This window comes from Oryctolagus cuniculus, chromosome 7 (assembly GCF_964237555.1).
Source record: "Oryctolagus cuniculus chromosome 7, mOryCun1.1, whole genome shotgun sequence".
Classification (NCBI taxonomy): domain Eukaryota; kingdom Metazoa; phylum Chordata; class Mammalia; order Lagomorpha; family Leporidae; genus Oryctolagus; species Oryctolagus cuniculus.
The window spans coordinates 108,555,764-108,574,484 of NC_091438.1; the positions used below are offsets into that span (position 1 = coordinate 108,555,764).

General features: G+C 43.3%; 1 protein-coding gene across 2 annotated transcripts in view; it reads right to left on the minus strand.

Annotated features, from left to right (window-relative positions):
- Window positions 1-5,522: 5,522 nt before the first annotated feature.
- Window positions 5,523-18,721, minus strand: part of ROR1 (receptor tyrosine kinase like orphan receptor 1) — a 423,340-nt gene continuing 410,141 nt past the window's right edge. For both annotated transcript variants that reach the window (XM_008265125.4, XM_051857667.2), the window contains exon 9: window positions 5,523-9,572. In XM_008265125.4, coding sequence (XP_008263347.2) covers window positions 8,145-9,572 — 1,428 coding nt within the window. In that variant the 3' untranslated portion in view covers window positions 5,523-8,144. The remainder of the gene's footprint in view (window positions 9,573-18,721) is intronic.

Consider the following 18,721-nt stretch of genomic DNA (forward strand, 5'->3'; position numbering starts at 1 on the left):
GGCATGGCCCCTGGGGGTTACTGCTAGCCTCCTGAGCTCTCCCGAGAGTGGGTTGTTACAAAGCAGGGCTGCACTGCACACCTGGCTCCTCAAAGTGGTCAGTTCCCTTTCTGTTTCTCCACCACACTGTGGTGCAGCCAAGGAGGCCTTTGCCAGAGGCCAGATGCTGGGGCCTTGCATGTTCAGCCTCCCAAGCTGAGAGTCAAATAAACCTCTTTTCTTTACAAAGTACCCAGCTTCGGGTGTTTTGTAATAGCAACAGAACAAGGATCAACCTAAATGGTTATGGGGTGGGAGTGGGCAGTCTCATATTGAAACCCGTACTTTTAACCATATGCCATTTCATGGATATGGAAATACAGACTGCCTTGCTTCAAGGCCAGCCAACTGATGTGCAGGTGCAGCCAAAAAAGACTGCTGTCTACTCCCGTTGTCTTCAGCCAGGTCCTAGGAAGAAGGTGGACCTAGAGCGAAAGGGTTGTGTGCTATGCCTGAGGAACTGATAGACTTCAAGGTAACTTTTCCGGTATGTTCTGGAGCGAGGTCTTGAGAAGTTGCCATTTGCAGACTATCCCCCAGACAATGATCATTAATGATCTAGTTTGACAGTTATTGCTCCAGCACAAGGCTGGCTAAAAGATTTCAGTCATTTATGACTGAATGGGAGGTTGTCCAGGCAAGGATGTTGAATATTTTCAGGCCAAATCTGAGCTCACCTGGGAAGAGCACCAACTAGTGATGTCTGCCATAAATTCAAGTGGGAGGGGTGGGAGGGGACACAGGTGGCGAGGATTATGGACTCTAGCTACTCAGGGCTTCAGCTGGAGGTGGGGACTGGAGGTTCCCGACTGTTTATCCCCTTCCCTGTAAGAGGATTTTATAGCTCTGCCCAGAGCTCTGTGACCTGCAGTGCCTTTCTTTCGTTCTTTTTTTTTTTAAACTGGAAAGATATTTTAATAAGTCAGTGAAGTTTGCTCTCACTGGTAGGAATCACTGATGTTGCTTTTCCTGTTTTTTTTTTTTTAAACTTTCATTTAATAAATATAAATTTCGAAAGGACAACTTTTGGATTATAGCAGTTTTTTCCCCCAAACCTCCCTCTCACCTGCAATCATCCCATCTCCTGCTCCCTCTCCCATCACATTCTTCATTAAGATTCATTTTTAATTATCTTTATATATAGTAGATCAACTTAGTATATACTAAGTAAAGATTTCAACAGTTTGCACCCACACAGATACACAAAGCATAAAGGTACTGTTTGAATACTAGTTTACCGTTCATTCACATAGTACAACACATTAAGGACAGAGATCCTACATGGGGAGTAAGTGCACAGTGACTCCAGTTGTTGATTTAACATTTGACACTCTTCTTTATGACGTCAGTAATCACCCGAGGCTCTTGTCATGAGCTGCCAAGGCTATGGAAGCCTCTTGAGTTCACAAACTCCGATCTTATTTAGACAAGGCCATAATCAAAGTGAAAGTTCTCTCCTCCCTTCAGAGAAAGGTACCTCCTTCTTTGATGGCCTGTTCTTTCTGCTGGGATCTCACTCACAAAGATCTTTCATTTAGGGTTTTTTTTTTTCCCCCCCACAGTGTGTTGGCTTTCCGTGTCTGAGAAACTTTCATGGGCTTTTTAGCCAGATCTGAATGCCTTAAGGGCTGATTCTGAGGCCAGAGTGCTGTTTAGGGCATCTGCCATTCTACAAGTTCCACAGTGCCTTTCAACACATGGAGATTCATCCATATCCTACAGTCATGTTGGGCCTTGGAGTCTGTGTTGACCTAGAGGATGTGGCAAAGGACATTTCTAAGCCTAAGTTTTACAAATGGTTATGTTTCAGTTCTGCCTTTTGCTTTTGTCCATCTGCCATGAGAACAACTTGTCCTTCAGAGACCTGAAAGTAAGGCCCCCAGGACAGATCCACCTCAGCTGAAACACCCATGAAAAACAAACGTTTGCTCTTACAAGGAAGCCCCTGAGGTATTGGGGTTAGTACTATAACCAAGATGACCAAGATGATCAGCGTTGGTCAATTTGAAATCAATCGGTTGGAATCATTCCAGCAAATCCTAGAAATAAAAGAAGTCCTAAACTGTCATTTTCCCTTAATATTAGTTTACATCTTACTAGATTGGTTTTTGGTAAACTAAGATCTAGATCATGCCATTGTGGAGTTTCAGTCTCTTCCATGTGATTTTAATGTGTGTGGACTCAAAAGAAGCCTCTCAGGGAATTGTATTGGAGGGGGCCTAAATCATTACTGGAGTCATTATTTTGGTGACCAAGAAATGAACTAAGTGGGGTGTACGTGCTGTAGGGTGGAGCTTCACTCAGACTACTGCTGATGCAAGATTTATGTGCTCCTAAGGCAAAGAGCTTGAACATTAATGCAATTGTTTATTTCATTAGTTCTGTTGCTTTGTGTGTATGCGTGTATTTGAACCTACAGTCAAGAGCATAGAGCCACAAAGAGTGACACCGAAAGTGCCTTTTGTTCAAATTGAATATTCCTTGCACTATTTTAGTTTTGCACAGATTTCCTTTTTAAGATTATAAGTGATGTCCTGTCTTATGTTAAAGGGGGGGCCTTTCTCCTAACTTGACCGTTCTTGGGGGAAGAATATTTACTAACATCGTCCCTTTGGTAAGGATCTGTCTGCCAAGCCTGGTTGGCCAACGTTACAGCTCTCATTTGTGAATAAGCAATTCATAGGTGCTTAGATCCAACTAGTCATAAATATGTCAGCAGACCTTCGCCCAGTATGTCTCCATGTTTTTAAACCATCCCAGCTTAATTTCCCAGAGGATTACCTTGACCCTGAGTGCTTTGATGGTTTGTAAGCCTCTCCCTCCCTGGAGTTAACGGTGTCCTAATACTCTTGGCATTTATGGTAACAAACTTCAGGTGCAGTCATATTTTGGCTACAGAAACACTTTTTTCCGTGTGCTCCCTGGCTCCTTCACCTCTAAGCTAGCACTTCCTCTTTGGCATCTGAGCTATTGGCTGAAAATAAAGTTCTATAAATTAGGAGAGTATGAGTTTCACCTCCAGCAACTCCCTTGGATCCCTCTTGCTGTCTTCCTCCAGCGCTCTCAGCCTTCTACAGGCAGTGGCGAGCAAAGCCTGAGCATGGAGTTGCACACGGCCAGCCAAGGGCTGATGGGCTGCAGCTGGCAGCGGCCAACAGCCGAACAAGACACAGGTGACTGCATCAGCCAGCTGGGTCAGGAGGGCGGGGCGGGAGCGCAGTCTCAGAGCAGTTTCCTGCCTGATGCTTACTAGGAGCTGGGTCTTTTGCTCCTCCAAGAAAGACCAGCCTATTCTTGATCTTAACCTTGCTAAGCTGCAACACAGAACGGAAGTTCTTTCAGTTAGCTCAGTCACCAGTACAAGAGTCACAATAGGTACACTAAGAGAACAAGGTTTCTTGAACTTGTCCATGTGAAGGGAAAAGCTTCTGGCCCCCAACCAGGAATGTGGCTCTCAGGTGAACCAGATGAGGAATGTGTTCCTAGTGAAGGCTAGGGGCCGTCAGTTTTCCATCCAAGTGAACGGTCATAAAATACAACCAGTTGTCAAAGGGCTAACACAAAGTTTTTAGCGTTGAATTTTGATTAAGCCAATCTTAACTTTCTCTAAGGGGAACAAAGTGGCAAAATGTTTAAAATGCTGATGAGGAAACTTTAAAAAGTTTGTGGAAGAGGAGTGAGATAAAATTGTTTTTAAAATTTTATTTATATTTTTGAGAGGGAAATAGAGAAGGGGAGAGAGCAGTGTTCCCAGCTCCCATCTGCTGGTTCACTCCCCAAATGCGCACAATGTCTAGCTGCGGCTGGGCTGGGACAAATTTCAGAGGGGAAATCCAATCAGGTCAGCCACCTGGGTGGCGAGAGCCCAAGTACTTGAGCCAAGGGTGCGGCCTCCCAGGGTCTGCATGAGCAGGAAGCTGGAGCAAGGAATAGAAGTCAGGTATTCTGATGTGAGATGTGCTCACCTTAACTACCAGGCTATGCGCCTGTTCTGAAAATTACTTTGGTGCGAAAATATGTGAATTCTACGCATAGCTTTTTCATAATATGTATTTTCTACAAACTTTTTGAAGACCTCTAATTGACATGGATTTCAAATTTCAAAATAACCTCTTTTAAGGGGCCCTCAAAACATTTATGAAAACTGTGTATCATGAATAAACTGCAAGGGTTTGAAATTCTGCACCAAGATATACTTACCCTTGAATTCTATTTTTCCATACACTTTTCCAATTGCCCTCATAGATACTACACTGCTGAGACTGTAATCACCGCCTGCCTCCACCCCAATCCATGCCTTTAAATTGGGCTTGTTCCATGTTTATGAATCTTAGGCATATCATAATCACCTGAGAGCTTGTGAAAACAAGAATTGTTGGGTCCCAGCCCCAGAATTTGTGATTGAATATTTGGAAATGGGGTGATACTTTGCATTTCTCCCAAGTTCTGGGTGCTGCTGGTGCTTTGCTTTGGCAACCACCCTCCGAGAACCAGTGGGATAGGGGCTCATCTTCGGAGGTGCGTGGATAGGAGGGCTCCTCTTGATTCAGTATTTAGCGGATTGCAGTAGGCACTGCAGGAGGGTGACGCAGGAAGCCTGCAGATGTTGGTGATTAGGGAATTAAGGAAGTCAAGGGGATCTCAGAGTTGAAGGGATTGCGGGTGGCGGGAGGGGCAACCGCCTGGAGAGACATGAGAGGGAAATGGGTGTGAAGGGCAGATAGAAGGGGGGATTCAAGTGAGACACAAACCCAACCTGACGCGGATCTCACTGCCATGGGAAGGGATTGCTTTATTGAGTTTGATCGCTGAAGTGGTGACAAGAGCCGTACCTAAAACAGATGGATCAGGCCCTGAAGGTTTCATTGTACTCTCTTCTGTACTAAACAGCAGAAATGGACAAGTTCTTTGAACTTTCATAATGACACTCATTTTCCTTGACAGTGTGTATTAATCGCCAGATGGGGAACTTTTTCTTTGGGGCAAATAAGGTTATAAAGATAAGCTGTGACAATTACATGGCCACGTTTCTTTTATTTTATCAATATGGTTGGCATCTAAGTTGGACATGATAAGATGTATGCAGCCTTTTCTTCTTTAGAGACCTAAGACTGGAATTGTGATGTCTAAATATGTATGGGAACATCAAGGCAGAAAAGAAGGAAACTCTATTCTGAAAATGCACGTTTTACATCTCCTTGGTTGTGATAATTCAATATATTATTTTGATTTTAAAAATTCAAAGCTTTCATATCTAGGTGGTGAATGGTACTGGGTTATGAAATCACTGGGGTTGCCTCTCCACCTGTGGTTGCCAGCAAAACAAATGTCCAAGTCAATTTCAAAAGCCTACTTGGAGAAAATAATTCCACAGAAGTGACGGCAAGTAGAAATTGTGATTTCTCTTTCTAGGAAATGTCATCATTAGGAGAACCAAGTTTAAAATTCCCACATCTCTCTAGGATAGCTGTATTCAGGAAAGATTGTATAGTAAACATTTTTAATAAACAGCAGCATACAATAATCAGTGTTTAATATCATCTCTGGTGTGTGAAGTACAAATGCAATATATCCTCAGTATAAGATAGCCTTTTTGTCATTACAATTCCATGCTTGTCTATTTGAAATGCCCACCATAATAACAAATCAAACATTAAGTAATACAGCGATTAAATGCATGCAGTGAAAATAGGAAAGATATGGTAGAGTGAGATATCTGAATGTTGCTATTATATATTTGAAGAAAATCTATTTTGAGTTAAAAACAAAGAAAACAGGGAAACAGGCCAGATATAAAAATGCAGAGATATATTTTCACTTCTGTGATACAAACCATAAACATAGTTTTGTGCAAAGAAAAAAATCTGAAAATAAAGTCATCTTACAAAACATTGTCAGCAAAGCAAAAGATATTTTTCAGGTTGTGAAAAAATACTATTTTAATACAAAAGGAACTGTGTCGTGTAGTATCACAGTGCTATTATAAAACACATTATTACAAGTGGTTTCGAAATTTAGTTTCCTCACTCTAATGATTTCCATTATTATAAAATGTTTAAAATAAATGCTATATAGTTCTTTATAAAAAACTAACTTGGATTTATTTCTTAATCGTAATAATGTTTTTCCAGCGTGAGTATTTTACTGGCTCATGGAATGCTAATTTCCCTTTAAGGGACTCCTGGAAAAACTCAGATTCACTGAAATTGTGTTTATTTAAAATAATAAATATTCTTGGAAAACAATTGATTGTCATATGATATACAAAATTGTGGTTTGAAGCTTCAACATTAAACAGTTGCATAGCAACAAAAGGATACAAATATTCTCCTCTACCTAAAGTTAAGAAATGTCACTTCTGAGTCAGCTTATTTAGGCCACAAAAGTATGTCTTAATTTATCTCCCAGTAAGTCTGGATGCACCCAATTCCTTGAGTTCACAGTACCTATAAGTTCATGTTTGTTGTCTGAAGATTCAGATTTCTACAACACATTTTGGTAAACATATTTCCTTGATTTCTCATGCTAGTTTTATTTTTTAAAAATAGAAACATCAACGTGTTTCTAATTCTCTTACATTCTCCTCATCAAATATCATTTTCAAGAATTACTTTACATCCTGAAAGTCTCTTTGTGAGACTTTTATAGCTTTAAAATAAAAACAAGGCTTTGAGACATTGTTCTTAGAATAAAGGAGTTATTTTTTCAACCAGAGACAAATCAAATATAAAATTCCTTTCTAAATAGAACTTGAAACCCGCAAGAATTCTAAACTTGGCAAAAGATAGTTGGCAGGTAAATGCCAGAAGATGCACATTTGATACTCCTTCTAATGCAGGCAAAAATGATCTGGTTGCTTCTATTTTACCAGCTGAAGGAATTCAGTTCTTGGTAACCTTTGAAATGAGAACTCAGTACATTTTTAAAAAGAAATACTGTAAAGTTTTGCAAAGTAGAATTCATTATCTTTGGATGCCAACTAACCTTATGAATAAAGTGTTACATTTATTGGGGCTGGAATAAAATCTGAATTATTTCCAAGACAGAAAAAAACAAGTGAGAGAGACTTGGAATTTAGTAGCTATTGGTATCATCATAGGGATTTCTACTTGCTTGTGTCCCTTGATGATAATAAGCATCAAGCATCAACACCTTGGACAACTTGTAAACCCAGGGGTTGCCAGGGTGAGGGTGTGCTTGTGCGCAGCCACACCTCTGGTTTTCAATGTTACTGGTCCAGGGAAGCTCCTGTGGAGGCTGTCCCTATGGGGAAACTTTGTACTGCTCCCATGAGTGCTCCTGGAGGGTGAGGTGCCATTTTCCTGTGCTTCCGTGGGTGCCTCATCCCTAATGCAGCGAAGTGAACTGGCAATCACCAATCCCAGCATCCACATCTAGCCTTCTCAGGGTCTAATGCCCTGTGTTACTTCAAAGACTTGTGTAAACACTTTGTGAACAGGGAAAATGTGGACCAGGCTGTCATGATCAGAGGAGGAAGTTCACAAAGAGGCACACCCTGCACCTTCCTGAAGAAGCTCCCCTAGGTAAGGCTCCAGGGGGCGCTAGACTTGTCTATGGCTCATTTCCATTTGGCCTAAAGTTGCCTCATTGATTCTGAACGTTGCTTCCATTACAAACATGCATAGAGTCTACAATGAAACAATACAATTCCTGAACATCTGTCCTGAAGAAAAGACAGCAGGTAGACAAATGCTACTGTATATACATTTGGGGGAGAGACCAGTCATGGCCACTGAAGGCAAATACACCAAGCACCATTTGACTTTCCTTTTTGGTTGGAGATCAAATCACAAGGTTCTTTTCCTCTCCACTGGCTTGCAGTTTTCAGTACCGGAAACTGTAAGTTCCAATCCCAGTGCCTTATCAGGTACCCCGATGGAGTGTACATCCCTCTATGTGGTTGTTGGTGGTGGTTTCTGGCTAGGGGCTGTCCTGCTTCGTATGACACAGTTAAACTTCACAGAAGATACCTGTTGCAATGTCTGCTAAATGAGAACCTTACTTTCATAAAACCATTTGAATATAAATCTTCTCTATGGCCTCCTAGTTTGTCCTGCATACCACATTTACAAAAGTCGTGCATTTTACAGTTCTGCAGAAATCATAGATTCGGTGTGTCCATGAATATTGGAGTCTCCTAGCAAAGATGGTTGCTTGGAGTCTATTTTGTAGGGTTTCTGAGACTTGTTGCCAAAAACGGTGATCCCCATTCCACTGGGATGATTTGGCATTGACATGTGTGGTAGTAAAGGGATATTTGCTTCCTGATTGGATCCTGACGAGGGCAGGCTGGTCACATGACCAGTACTCGTGGACCCACTGGCGCTGCTCGGAGACCGGCTCTTGGGAGGCGGGCAGTGCTGAATCACCCTGGGAGGACCTGGGGGCTGGTAGTGGGCAGCTGGAAACGCTGCATATCCCGGAGGTATCGGGTATCCATTGATGGGGATGAAGCGCTGGTTCTGAGGTATCGGTGGGCCAATGAAACCCGCAATCTGGCCCTGTGGAGCAATCCCCTGGCTTGGGAACATGTAGTTGGGGTACCTGGGGTTACTGAGGTTACTCACTGGGCTGGCGCTGAGGGAGGTGGTCTGCGTGGTGGCATTCCCCCCCGAGGGAGTTGTCGAGCTGGTGTGACTCGAGAGCCCCTCCCAGGAGCGGAGGCGGACGTGAATATCTTTAAATCTCGGTCTCCTGGAAGGAATCTCATTCCAGCACTCCGTCATGAGGCTGTACATCCTGGGCGGGCAGTCCTCGGAGCACGGTAAGAGCTGCCGTTTTCTCACCATCTCGATCACTTCCTGGTTACTGAACCCATAATACGGCTGGAGTCCAAAACTGAAAATCTCCCACAAGACCACCCCAAAGGACCAGATATCGGAATCGGAAGAGAATTTGCCATACATGATGGCTTCCGGGGGCATCCAGCGAATGGGGAGCAAAGATTTACTCTGCACCCTGTAGTAATCAGCAGAGTAGATTTCTCTGGAAAGTCCCAGGTCTGAAATCTTGACATGAAGCTGCTCTCCGATTAAGATGTTGCGAGCTGCCAGGTCCTTGTGCACGAAGAAGTGACTGGACAGGTATTCCATGCCGGCTGCGATCTGAATGGCAATGTGCAGAAAATCGCCATGATCCAGGCTGGATTTCACCGTCCCGTCCTCGTCACTGCTACAGCCAACATCGGAATGTGGGGAGCGCATGATGAGGAACTCATGGAGATCCCCCTGGTTCATGTACTCGAAAAGCATGCACACGGGTTGGTCCTGCGTGACAGCCCCCAGGAGGCACACGATATTGGGGTGGTGCAGTTCGGCCATCAGGGAGGCTTCTTGTTGAAATTCTGCCCATTGCTGGGGGTTGTTAAAGTCTTTCAAGGTCTTGATAGCAACCAGCTGAGCATGGTCCATGCCTGGGAGATAGAGATGCCCCTTATAGATTTTCCCAAAGGCACATTCACCCAATTCTTCCATAAAACGTACAGCAGAGAGAGGCAGCTCTTTAGCCTTGCTCTGTGTGTGAAAGATAGGAAAAGTGTGGGTTAAAACATTTTTTAAGGCAAGATTTCTCAGTCTCTGAAAGCAGGGGGTGGGGCATATAGAAAAAGGTTCTATAAATAGACTGAATAAAATATTGCAGGTCAATATGTCTTTAACATTTTTTGGCTGCAACTTAAAGGAGGCGCATAAGCAATTTTCTGTCACTCCCCCATCCCTTGCCCCAACCCTCAGCCCCCCAAATGGTTTCCTGCTGTTGCCTAGAGTCTTGCTACTCTAAGTGTGGTCTGGGGACCAGCAGCATCAGCATGGTCCACAGCTTCCTGCAAATGCAGGCTCTTGGGGCCGCCTTAGACCCACTGAGTCACTACAGGCATTTTGCAGGAACGCAGGCGATGTCTGATGACTGTGAGGGTGCGAGAAGCATGACCGAAGGACACACAGCCCGAATTCTTGCCCGGCACTCCAAGTTCTTCTGATGACCCTAACCCCTCCCCTGGCACCACCCCTGGCTCCTCTGCTCTGTGAGAGCATCGCTTTCGTTAATTAGGTCTCCTCAAAGGTCCACCCCCGAATCATTCTTGCCCAGTGCTTTTGTTCTTCCAATGCTCTCCCATTCTTAAGATATGCATTGTACCACAACAAACGGTTGTCTTTTTGAGCCTGGGAGGGAAGGAGTAGAACATGTTCACCTCTACGTATCAAATCCGCCCTGTCCTAAGGAACCTGTTCCAGGCTGTACATTCCATGACCACACCGCCACTGCTGCACAGCAGTGCTTTGGCTTTGCGGTCTCAGTGCCATCAGGAGAGGCAGTGTGGTGGCTGGTTACACGTACAGCTCCCACAGCCAGACTACCAGAGTTGGAATCCTGCCCTCTCCACTTATTAGCAGTGTGATCCCGAGTTCAATGTTTACCACCCTGTGTCTCAACCCCCTTATCTATAAAATAATTGACAATAGTTGTAGTTACCACATAGGTGATTGTGAACATTTAATACATTAACATTTGCAAAGTACTCAGGACCATGCCTGGTCCATGTTAAGAGCTATGGCACTTTCAAATAAACTATTATTACGTTGATATTGCTGTTCTTTTCATGCTTCTGTTTTGTCCTCTCAATCAGACTTTGGTTTCTTAAAGGGAGACAATGCACTTTATACTCATTGACATCCCTAGGGCTTCCTCAGTGGACTGACCTTAAAGCAGATAGGAAAAGGCATCTAGCTCATCATGAAAATAAGTCTTACATTGTAGCATATGATCTTGGCAATAAACGCCTGTAATGCTACGTGGTTTTACTATTTTTGCAGTTCATGTTAAATTTTGCCTGATATTTAAGCTAATTTGATAGGGGAAAAAAGTCATACCAGCAATATATTTGTACCTAAAATTATGATTTTTCATTTCTATTTTCAGAAGATTTCTATATTTATTAGAAAGAGTTACAAGGAGAGAGACAGAGGGAGAGAGATCTTCCATCCTCTGATTCATTCTCCAAATGTTTGCAATGTCTGGGGCGAGGCCAGACCTGAAGCCAGGAGCCTGGAACTCCATCCAGGTCTCCCACATGGGTGACAGGGGCTCAAGTACTTGTGTCATCTGCTGCTGCTTTCCCAAGCACATTAGGAGGGAGCTGGATTGGGAGTGGAACAGCCATGTGGGACTCGAACTGGTGCCTCTATGGGATGCTGGCACTGTAGGCGGAGGCTTAATCCACTGAGCCACAATGCTGGCCCCTAAAATTCTGATTTTTAAAGTAATCTCTTACAATTTAAATCCTTATTATTTCTTTTTTTTTTAGAATAAGACCATTATTCTGAGTATCCAAATTGAAACTGACAACATTGCAAATACATACGAAATTCAGAGCTCTCTACAGTTTAAAACAACAGTTTAGAAAATTAGGTCAAAAATTTCTCTTGTCCAAACACTCTAATTTAGAATTCATGATGATTAGCTCTGTTCTAGACTGATATTTTTCCAGGGCAAAAAGCCAACTAACCTAATTATAAATGTAAATAAACTTACAGCAAAATGTCCACTTAAAGGGATAAAATGGAGTAGGGGCTTTGGGAACATTAATTGTTTGATGCAAAGAATATTTCTCATTATACATTGGTCTCATTTGTTCATCAAAGCAGGTTTTGCAGGGTTCATGTTTGGAAAAGCTTTATAAGAAAGTTACTTGTGTGGAAAGTAAAAGTAATGCATTGCTTTAAACCTCCAGTAATGAAAAAACTATTGATCTAGTTCTATTCATTACAGTACAGTACTTTGTAATAACAAAAGATTAGAATTCATCTCCATGTCCCCTAGACAATGCTGGTTAAATAAGTTATGGTGGAGCTAGTAAATAGACTAGTCTGCACAACTGCCCTCTGCACCCACAGGTTCCGCATCCACGGATTCAATCATGGATTGAGACTATCTGAGGAAAACACTGCATCTGAGCATTTTTCTTGTCCTTATTCCCTAAACAATGCAGTATAGCATTTTAAAAGATTTATTGATTTATTGATTGATTGATTGGAAAGGCAGAGTTACAAAGAGAAAGAAAGAGAGAGAGAGAGAGAACTTCCATCTGCTGGTTCACTTCTCAAATGGCCACAATGGCTGGGGTTGGTCCAGCTTGAAGCCAGAGGCCTAGAACTCCCTCCAGGTCTCCCATCGGGTGGCAGGAACCCACGTACTTGAGCCATCTTTTGCTGCCTTCCCAACCACATTAGCAGGGAGCTGGATCAGAAGTGGAGCCGGGGAACTTGAACTGGTACTCATATGGGATGCTGGCATAGCAGGCAGTGCTTAACCAGGGTGCCGTAGCGCCGGCCCCGAGTATAGCATTTACATTGTGTTAAGGATTATAAGTAACATAGGGACGATTTAAAGTGTACAGGAGGCTGTGGATAGGTTATATGCAAACACTGTGCCACTGTATATAATGGACTTGGATATTGTTGGATCTCGGTATTTGCAACCAATCCCCACAGCTACTGGGGGAGGATTATAGTTGAGAAAAAGAAGATAAAGCTTTCTATGTATTGAGATGGAAAGGGGCACCAAAATCCTCTTGCTTGAATAAAAAACATAAGAGACCAGTTCATGCTATGCTAATGCTAATGCTGCTTTTGTGAAAAAATGGAGGAGAAAAGGACAAATATATTCAGATTTCTTTGCATACACGTAAAGAAGCCATGAAAGGATCCTTGGCTAACAGACAGCAGTGGTTACTGTGGGAAATGGAGGTGGGAACTAGAAATACGCGGAAGAGTGGAGATCTTCTCACTTCCTGCTTTTTTTTTTTTTTTTGATACTTTATAATTTTTGAACCAGATGAATGTTACCAGTCTCTTCGCCCCTCCCCCCCATTAATTAAATATAAGAGTATAAGGTCAGTTTTTCCATCTGAATGAATCCGGAAATTTCTTTTGCAATTACAGGTCCATGCACGGTTTCCCTTTTGGCTTTCTAGGGTCTGGATTCCTCTCAGAGCTACTGGAGTTCCGTTGGGAGAGCAAGGTGTGGGTGATGAGAGCGGGGGCAGGCTGAGCTGACCCTGCTGTTTTCTTCTGCAGCACTCTGATGACTTTACTCATGCTAGCAAGGGCAACCCAAGGGGAACTTTTTCCTGCCTGGTACGATTGGGCATTTCCATCATAACTTTTCCTAATGATGTTAAAGAACCCAATTTATGTGACGGTCCCTTTATTAGCATAGTAGGTACTTACTTTTTGACCTAAACAGAATCCCTAGGGTTTTGGTGATAGTGAACAAAAAGGGACTGAGTATTAAATTTCTTTTGGGAAAATAGGAATTAGGAAATAAATCCACGGAATGTTAGGCTGATATAATGAGGAGCTGGAAACTCAACACCCCCGTGGTTCAACCCCCACCCCCACCACTGGAAACTGAAATAACCCAGTGTGGTATAATTCAAACTAAGCGAGCTTTGGATGCCAACAAATCTGGGTTTGCATCTTGGAGCTGCTGTTTTCTATTAATAATCGCTAATACTTATAGGACACTGACTATGTGCCAGCCACTGGCCTAAATACTTAACAAATATTAACTTATTTAACACAATAACCTTATGGTAGAGACTCTATATATCAAATAATAATTTTTTAAAAAATTGATGCTGGGGCAAGTATTTAACTTAGCATTCGAGATATCTGTGTCCAATATCAGAGGACAAGACACAAACTGGTTCCATACCTGTCTCCACCTCCTGACTCCAGTCTCCTGCTAACACAGGCCCTGGGAGGCAGTGGTAATGGTTCAAGTCACTGGGTTTCTACCACCCATATGGAAGGCCTGGATTGAATTGCTGGCTCCTGGCTTTGGCCACCTCGCTACTAGCCATTGCAGGCATTTGGAGAATGAACCAGAACATAAGAGCTCTCTCTTTCTTCACTCTCTCTGCCTCTCAAATATATAAATAAATGATTTGATCATGTATGTCTAAAAATAGAAATCCACGTGTATGTGGGGTCTTTAAAAAGTTGATAGAAAATATAATAAGAAACTATGCATGAATTTCAAATCATTGCATGCCAAACTAAGCTTATCTTTTATTTTTATTTATCTGAAGCATCTTTTAATTTCAATTTTCCATAACCATTTTGAAATACTCACGCGTAATTTCCCCTGTGTTTAAAAACATTGTGTTTAATTTTCCTCCACAATCTTTCTTTGTTGTTTGATAGTTGGCTGGCATTAAAAAAATTCTTAAACACACACACACACACACACACACGCACACACACACACCAGAATTTGTTTTGGAGCTCTGGGGGTGGGGAGGAGGTGAGTGGCCTGTAGCCTGCTTATCTGCTTGTGAATGGAGCTGGGGTGGGTGACGGTGGGGCAGTCAGAACTCGGTGGAAGGGTGGATGGAAGCAGAGGGGCCAAAGAGGCAAGAAGGCCAAGCTTCTGGGGAGGGGACAGGAGAAGAAGGGGGGACAGGACCTTGGCACCGGCCTCACATTTGGCCCTGGGGCCTGGAGGCCGGCTGCATTCCCATCCACTGAAGTAAGCAAATTAGTTCTCTAGCATTCGCCTTTGGGAGAAGAATCTCTACGCTTGCCAGTTTACACGTGGAGACAGAGGCTTAGGGATAGCATTGAGAATGTTCAGCAGAGCCAAAAGAACTTGCAAGGCCTTCTGCTTTGGGCCACACCACTCTGTGTGAAACCAGAGAAGCCTGCTGGCCAGCAATCCCGCTTTGGTGCAAAATGTCTCTCCCTCTGAGGGTGGGCCTGGGTCTGACACCTTGCTGGGCTGCGAGGTCAGCCTCCAGGGTGTGGCCGCTCTGTGCAACTGTAAATGTTCTCTCTGTGTGTGCACACCCATGCAAGAGTACACTCTGGCTCAAAGTGTGCCTTGTCCTAGCTCACCAAGGCTCGCACGGCAGAGTCCCAGGGGTTCTCCAACAAGAGTTTGCTGGAGCCCCCTGAAAAGCAAATATGTGCATTTCCCTGGGAAAGAAGCATGGATAGCATCTAAAATGGCAGATTTCACAAAAACTTTTCCTCCGAACACCTGTGCAGCAAGCAGCACAGAACTGTCCAGAAAAAAAAAAAAAATTAAAAAAAAAAAAAAAAGCTCAGAGCTGAGTTTCAGGGGAACAATTTACACAGTGATTTGCATTTTTAAAATGTTCAAGTTACTCGGTACAAATGAGTCTTAACTACAGACTCATTTTCAAATTTTACACTAATCCTGAACTAGTTAAAAAATCATAAAAACCCTTAAAGAAGCAGCCAGTAGACTGCACGGTGACGGCAGGAAATTAGCTGTATTGTTGAGGAACAGATGGTTTACATTAAACAAACCCTTTAGGCTACACTTGTTTAGGTCTGGCATACTGTAAATTATATTTTAGTAATGAAAGTGAAATGACCTCTGCTTGACCCCAAGTGGAGTTTGTCTGTTTGAACCAATGTAGTGGAAAACTATGAAAGAAAATGAAGTCATAAAGTTTTGGCAGTTCAATTTTGGCTCATTTCAAGTTAAGGGGTTATAAATCTGTTTAGTTTTTGTTTGACAAGTATTTGTCATACAGGGATGTACAAAATGTAAAGAAGTGTAAAATACACAGGAGGCATGGTGCCAAAGTAAACCAAGTACAAAGGGAAACTGGAATGAATAGGGTCCCGGGCTCCTATCTCTTTATCACTCCCTCCATTAGTTGAATGACAAGATGGGCTCGGTTTATTATATGCTGTAAGGCAATTAAGTACCTTAAGGCTGAAACAGGCTTTCAGTTTAAATGTTAACATTTTTACTTCTCAAAGTAAACACACATCTGCCTCAGCGCGGTTTTAAAAAATTATATAATTTCTGATGGAGGGAGGTGGGATAAAAGTTGATGGAGAAGTCGGTGCATTATTTGAAGATCTGATCGAGCCTCTTTCCCTTAGGGATTTTCGAAGAGCAATGTTTCAGAATCGACGTGGACTCTTCACGGGAGGAGCGTGAAGGAGGAGCAGTGTCTGTGGGACTCGTGTGGGCTCCGGGACTGTTGTGGTGATGTGAGTCAGACCCCAGGACTGCTGCACTGTCTAAGATGCTGAGGTTGATGAGTCCTAGGTGGGGAGGGCTGGGCCTTTCATTTAGATATGAAAATAACAAAATCACAGGTTGCATTTTTTAAAAACTGGAAGTAAATGGGGAGCTATAGACGGGTAAGGAGGGCAGAGTCAAGTGCTTTGTCTCTTTGCACCTTGGGGAAGTTATACCGCGGGTGATGTGACATTTGAAATGGCTCTTCCTGGTAAAAAGGCTTAACCTACTATCTGTTGCTTGCTTTACAGGTGTGAGTATCATAGGAGATGAGGGAGGACTTTGTGATGCTCTCCAACATTTGTGTGATATTTTTTTCTGCCTCTAACCTGAATGGGGTACCATTGCTCTACTTTTGAGTCTAACTCGAAGTAGACACAAAGATAAAAACTAGAGTTTGTTTGACGGTGGAGAGAATTGGGCCCAGAGCTATTCTCTGGGACAGATGGGTCTCTAACAGAAGATGTACCAAAGGATTTAAGTTTACCTTCTTACGGCCAACCCCAAACCTCCCCCTCTAGGCCCTGAAGTCCCTATCAGTCAAGTTCAGGTCCCAGTGTCCGAGCTGCACTTTTACAAAATGTTTATGCTGATTTTGAAGCAGATTCTAGTTGTCCACAAGGAATTGCTGGAGAAGAGCAGGTTCTATCGTGGTATTGGTCCCCACCCCATCAGGGGAACGACGCGACAGACTCGGCCCTAATGGAAATTAGAGGGAGTACTTTTGGCAGTAAGAGAACACCACCATGTCCTTTTTGCTCTTTGGAAGCACAGTTTCCTCTGAGATCTGTATTCCTTGGAAACTGATTTTCCTTTTGAATCTCAAGTAGTGATCAGCATAGTCTACATCAGCCTGGCCATTGGACCCACCTGGAGGTCTTGTTACAGATTACTAGGTCCCACTCCCCAGAGTTTCCTATTTTTGTAGATCTGAGATTCTCTGAGAGCTCCCAGAAGATAACAATGCTCCTCCCTTTGAGAGGTGTTAGAATAAATGGACACAGCTTTATGGACCAGACAATTTCTCAGTGATCTGGGTCCCGTTCCCTGCATGATAAATGACCACTGTGAATCTGAAGAACCTGGCTGAGTGGTTCTGATTTACACAAGCAGAGAAGATAATACTGTGCTTGGAAGGATGCTCTGCAAATGTCACGTGGAGAAAAGTACAAGAAGCGCAGAGTGGCACTTACTGGATTTATGCTGTGCATGGCTACTGTCTTAGAGACTCAAGGTTTTAAAATGTAACTCTGCAGCTTGAGCCACCTTATCAGTCTCTTTTTTTTTTCACATACAGCTAATCATCTGGCATTTTGTGAAAAAGATTTGTTTTTTATTTATTTGAAAGGCAAAATTACAAAGAGAGAGAGAGAGCTGGAGAGAGAGACAGATCTTCTATCTACTGGTTCACTCCCTTAATGGCTACAATGGCAGGAGTTGGGCCAGGCCAAACCCAGGAGCCAGGAACTCTGGGTCTCCCACATGAGTGGCAGAGACCTAGGCACTTGGGCCGTCTTCCATTGCTTTCCCAGGTGCATTAGCAGGGAGCTGGATCAGAAGCAGAGCAGCCACAACTCAAATTGGCACTGATATGGGATACTGGTGACACAAGGATGCTTGCATATTAGGCAGTAAATACTTTGCACATATGAACCCTGGACATCCTTACAATAACTCCATGAGATTGTGAACTATTCCTAGTGCCCATTTTACAGATGGGGTGAACCCGAGGAACAGAGTACTTAAGCAGGCCCACAGCTGGTAGGTGGTCAGCTCAGGCTCCAAAGCCTGCCTTGCTAATGACTTAGCTGCTTGGCTAAGAACTTCATGCATCAATTCATCTAATCCTCATCCCAGACTAGGATTTCCCCATTTTACAGATCAAGACCTTCAGGCAACTTGCCTAAAGCAGCTTGACTATCAAGGGGTGACGCTAGACTTCAGATTCAACTACATCTGACACCAAAGTTGGAGCACTTTTCTGGGAAGAGACATCAGAGTTTTCAACAGATCCTCAAAGTGTTCCCCATTTGAAAAGCACAAGGACCACTGGCGTAAAAGTGGACGGCTCAAGGGGCAGGAGTTCTCTGGTGTCTGGTTTTCCCTCTGCAGTATACTCCGCTGCCTCTTCAGTTGTCTGGTTAATGAACAAAACCTATCAACGGCAGCTTTGCCTGAATTGGGCACAAGAGCCCTGGAGAGCATCAGAAAGCGAGCTTTCTTAGTATCTGCACTTGGCTATTGACACGAATCTGCTCAACCCCCAGACCGATTTTCCTTTCTTTTTTTTTTTTTTTTTTAACTTTTATTTAATGAATATAAATTTCCAAAGTACGATTTATGGATTACAATGGCTTCCCCCACATACCGTCCCTCCCACCCACTACCCTCCCCTTTCCCACTCCCTCTCCCCTTCCATTCGATTTTCCTTTCTTATGTCCCCCCCCCACCGCCCCCACCCATGGCACTTAGGTAAATAGTGTTAGGACTGTGGAACAATTGACTCCGCTCATAAATGGAAAGGATTACATTTTAAAAGCTGAGAGGGCACAGCCATTTTATTTTGGGAGGTTATGGACATCTTCAAAGACTACAGCAG